This window comes from Saccostrea echinata, unplaced genomic scaffold (assembly GCF_033153115.1).
Source record: "Saccostrea echinata isolate AGI-Se365-2 ecotype Australia unplaced genomic scaffold, CSIRO_AGI_Sech_v1 ptg000030l, whole genome shotgun sequence".
NCBI classification, from domain to species: Eukaryota; Metazoa; Mollusca; class Bivalvia; order Ostreida; family Ostreidae; genus Saccostrea; species Saccostrea echinata.
This window is the reverse complement of record NW_026889779.1, coordinates 32,766,368-32,769,624: the sequence shown is the minus strand read 5'-3', so window position 1 is coordinate 32,769,624 and position 3,257 is coordinate 32,766,368. Positions and strand designations below refer to the sequence as shown.

Here is a 3,257-nt window from a genome sequence, read left to right as displayed (position 1 = left end):
GGAGCTAAACATGCCTTGACTGCTGCTGCTAGAACGGGGTTAGATGTGTTAGAAAATAAGAGATCTTTAAAAGACGCTGTCAAAATTCACGGAGTACAAGCCCTGAAACAAAGAATGAATCTAGGAGGTAGTAAGAAAAGAAGAAAAAAGACACCTGTGTTAGCCCGAGGAGGTCCTAAGAGAAAAAGAAAAAATCAAGGAGGCAATATTCCCAAGAAGAAAAAAAGGGGTTTAGATATCTTTGATTGACACTATAAATAGGGGAGTCGAGTGATATTGACCTTCATTTGTGAAAAATCAATCCTAGTAGACACATCATGTTGCAACCAGATTCCTGTGCGTGTGGGATGAACAATTTAGAATTGTTCCAAGTCCCCCCGACTAATATTGCTTTAGAAGACTCCAAATGGGAAGAATATTACCCCATTTCCAGTACTTTAGATTCGGATACGGCTCCTATTGAATTTGAAATTAATGGACAAGGAGATCAATATCTGGATTTATCTCAAACGTATGTTCATATGGTGTGTAAATTTACCAAAGATGATGGTACTAATCTGACTGGAGCTGGCAGTACTTGCGCCCCGGTGAATAATATCTTACATTCCTTGTTTACGGAAATCGATTTCAGTGTCAATGGAAAAATAGTGACTCCTGGAACCGATACTTATCCTTACAAAGCTTATCTGGAGAAATTACTTTCTTACAAACCCAGAACTTTAATGACACAGATGAGAGCTTGTAGTCTGTGAGAAAAAGATACAGCAGGACACATGGATGAAGTAGGGGTAGCAGACCTTGGAGTGGCTCAAAATAAGACATTTGATGTAACCCCAGGTGCACAGGGTGCTGCTGATACTGTGACCATTAACCAACCTATCATCCCAGAGTTACCGGCCAATTCTAAAACGAAGGATTTAGAAAACGTCACCAGGCTATAAATGATAGTAAGAAAATAACCTTGTATGATCGTTTACATCTGGATTTATTTCAACAAGACCGATTTCTACCCAATGGAGTAGATGTCCGTTTGAGATTTAATCGAGCTAAACCTCAGTTCTATATGATGATCAAAGCAGGAAGTACGGGAAAAGTCAAAATATTGAGCATGATCTTGTGGGTAAGAAAAGTCAACCCCACGGCAGTCATGATGAATGGTATTAATTAAGGTTTGAACACTTGTAACGACTAAAGTCAAGTTCTTTTTTTATGGTTCTTTATTTTAAATTAAATTATCAAATTGGCAATGAGCTACAAACAAGCAAAAATATATACACACATTACCAATAGAACACACAAACAAAAATAAAAGAATTAATCAGTATATGAATTTCAATTCAAACGAACACATACCACCAAAATATGGCAATGCCACACCCAGTCACTCATTAAAATTCAAACGAACACATACCACCAAAATATGGCAATGCCACACCCAGTCACTCACTCGTACTTTTACTGCGCGTGTGGTGTCTACATTTGAATAAACAGAATTACCGGTATTTATTATATTAACGATAAAAAGATATAATAATTAGTATAATTCAAGTTTAATAAAACACAAGATTAACAAACATTCTTACCGTAACACGCATCACTCTCAAACTCAATCGAACACGTTCAGTTCATAACAGGGGCGTCAGCACAGTGAGTATTAATAGATAACTTGACAAACCAGTTTAAATCTTAGAGATTTACTCAACAAAATAATATTTTTATAAATTCAAATCACTGCACTGAAAATTATTAAAAATAGATAGCAACTAAATTAATATTCAAATATAATTTTTATAAAGTTTTTAATAATATAATCTCTAAATAAAATTAAATACCTGGCGCAAGGACAGAAACTCTATAAATAGACAATCGGTTTAATAAAGTATGGTGCGCGTTTCGTGTTCTTTTAGTAAGTGCAAAATCAACCGTTACACTCCTCCCCGCACAATTTTGTTGATGCCCTCATCAACAAGTAGATAAAACTGACTATATACATAATTTATAAAAACCCGAAAAAATGTCATTCGTTCAAAGTCATAATCTATACCTCTATTTCCTCATCAGAGTCAGACTCTTCACAAATATTAGTTTGCTCATTTTGGTGCTTTTCTTTTGTATCTAAGAGCTCGTTTCTGTGAAGAACTTTTGTTTCATTACTACCATCTGCTAACTTTACTTCGTAAACATTTTCCTGTAACTTACCTGTGACAATGTAAGGATCTGATTTCCACACATCCTGTATCTTATTCCTACCTTGTACATGGTTTTTAATCAGAACCTTTGTTCCTACATCAATAGAACAAGGAGTGGATTTCCTTTCATGAAACTCCCGTCGTTTTTCTGCGCTGTTCTCTGTTTTCTTACCTGCAACAGTCCAGGCGTACTTAAGATGCTCTTTGTGGGACTTCAACCAATCGTCTACCTGGTAGCATACATCATCCTTGTTGGTACCAAATAAATGATCTACAGGTCAGGGATGGGGTAATCGTAATCGAGTAATCGTAATCGATTGTAATGATTACTGTTTTTCAAGTAATCGACAGTAATCTGTAATCGAAGAGATTTTCGATTACTTGTAATCGTAATTTAATCGATTACAGCTAAAATTTTCAATGTAATTATAATTACTTTTTCGATTACTTTCGATTATTTTATACATAAATGGATGTTATTTTGGAGAATTATTTCCAGTCAGTCACACATAAATATCAAATATAAACCACCTAGTGTAATGTTTGGATTTCCTAACTTTTCTTATCATAAGTTTAATAATGTTCTCAATAAAATTTGCATTATAGACCTACTGGTCTAGTATTAAATAATTCAGAAGTGTATTTCAACCATTTATTAATAAAATATACAGATTTTTCATGTGCATTTTACATTTGACCCACTGTCCTCTTGCTGCATGTCCTTTTTCATATTTCAGATGTTGAAAAACTTTGTCTTGTAATAGAAAATTATAAATAACAAAAACAGATTTAAGTGCTGTATGAAATATAAATAATTTGGTAAATAAACTACATTGTACTCGAAAAAAAGAAGATGGAAATACTTATTCATATCTGAAAATGTTTAAACAACTTCAAACTTTTGTTTCAGTAACTTTAAAATTTGCAAAATCATTCTCATGTTTTCATTCAAAATTGTAAGGTTGCTTTTATATCAGTGAGAGCTAGGTTATAAGTGTCTAAGAGAGGGAGTAAGTGTCACTGTGTTGGCTTATCTTAATTGGCTAATTAATTGACTAAGACATCTCC

At 33.8% G+C, this 3,257-nt stretch overlaps 1 protein-coding gene across 1 annotated transcript; it reads left to right on the top strand.

The window, feature by feature from the left end:
• Positions 1–317: 317 nt before the first annotated feature.
• On the top strand, positions 318–752 carry LOC133197046 (uncharacterized protein F54H12.2-like). The gene has a single exon (XM_061332886.1). The coding sequence runs from the start codon at positions 318–320 to the stop codon at positions 750–752; it is 435 nt and encodes a 144-aa protein (XP_061188870.1).
• Positions 753–3,257: the final 2,505 nt, after the last annotated feature.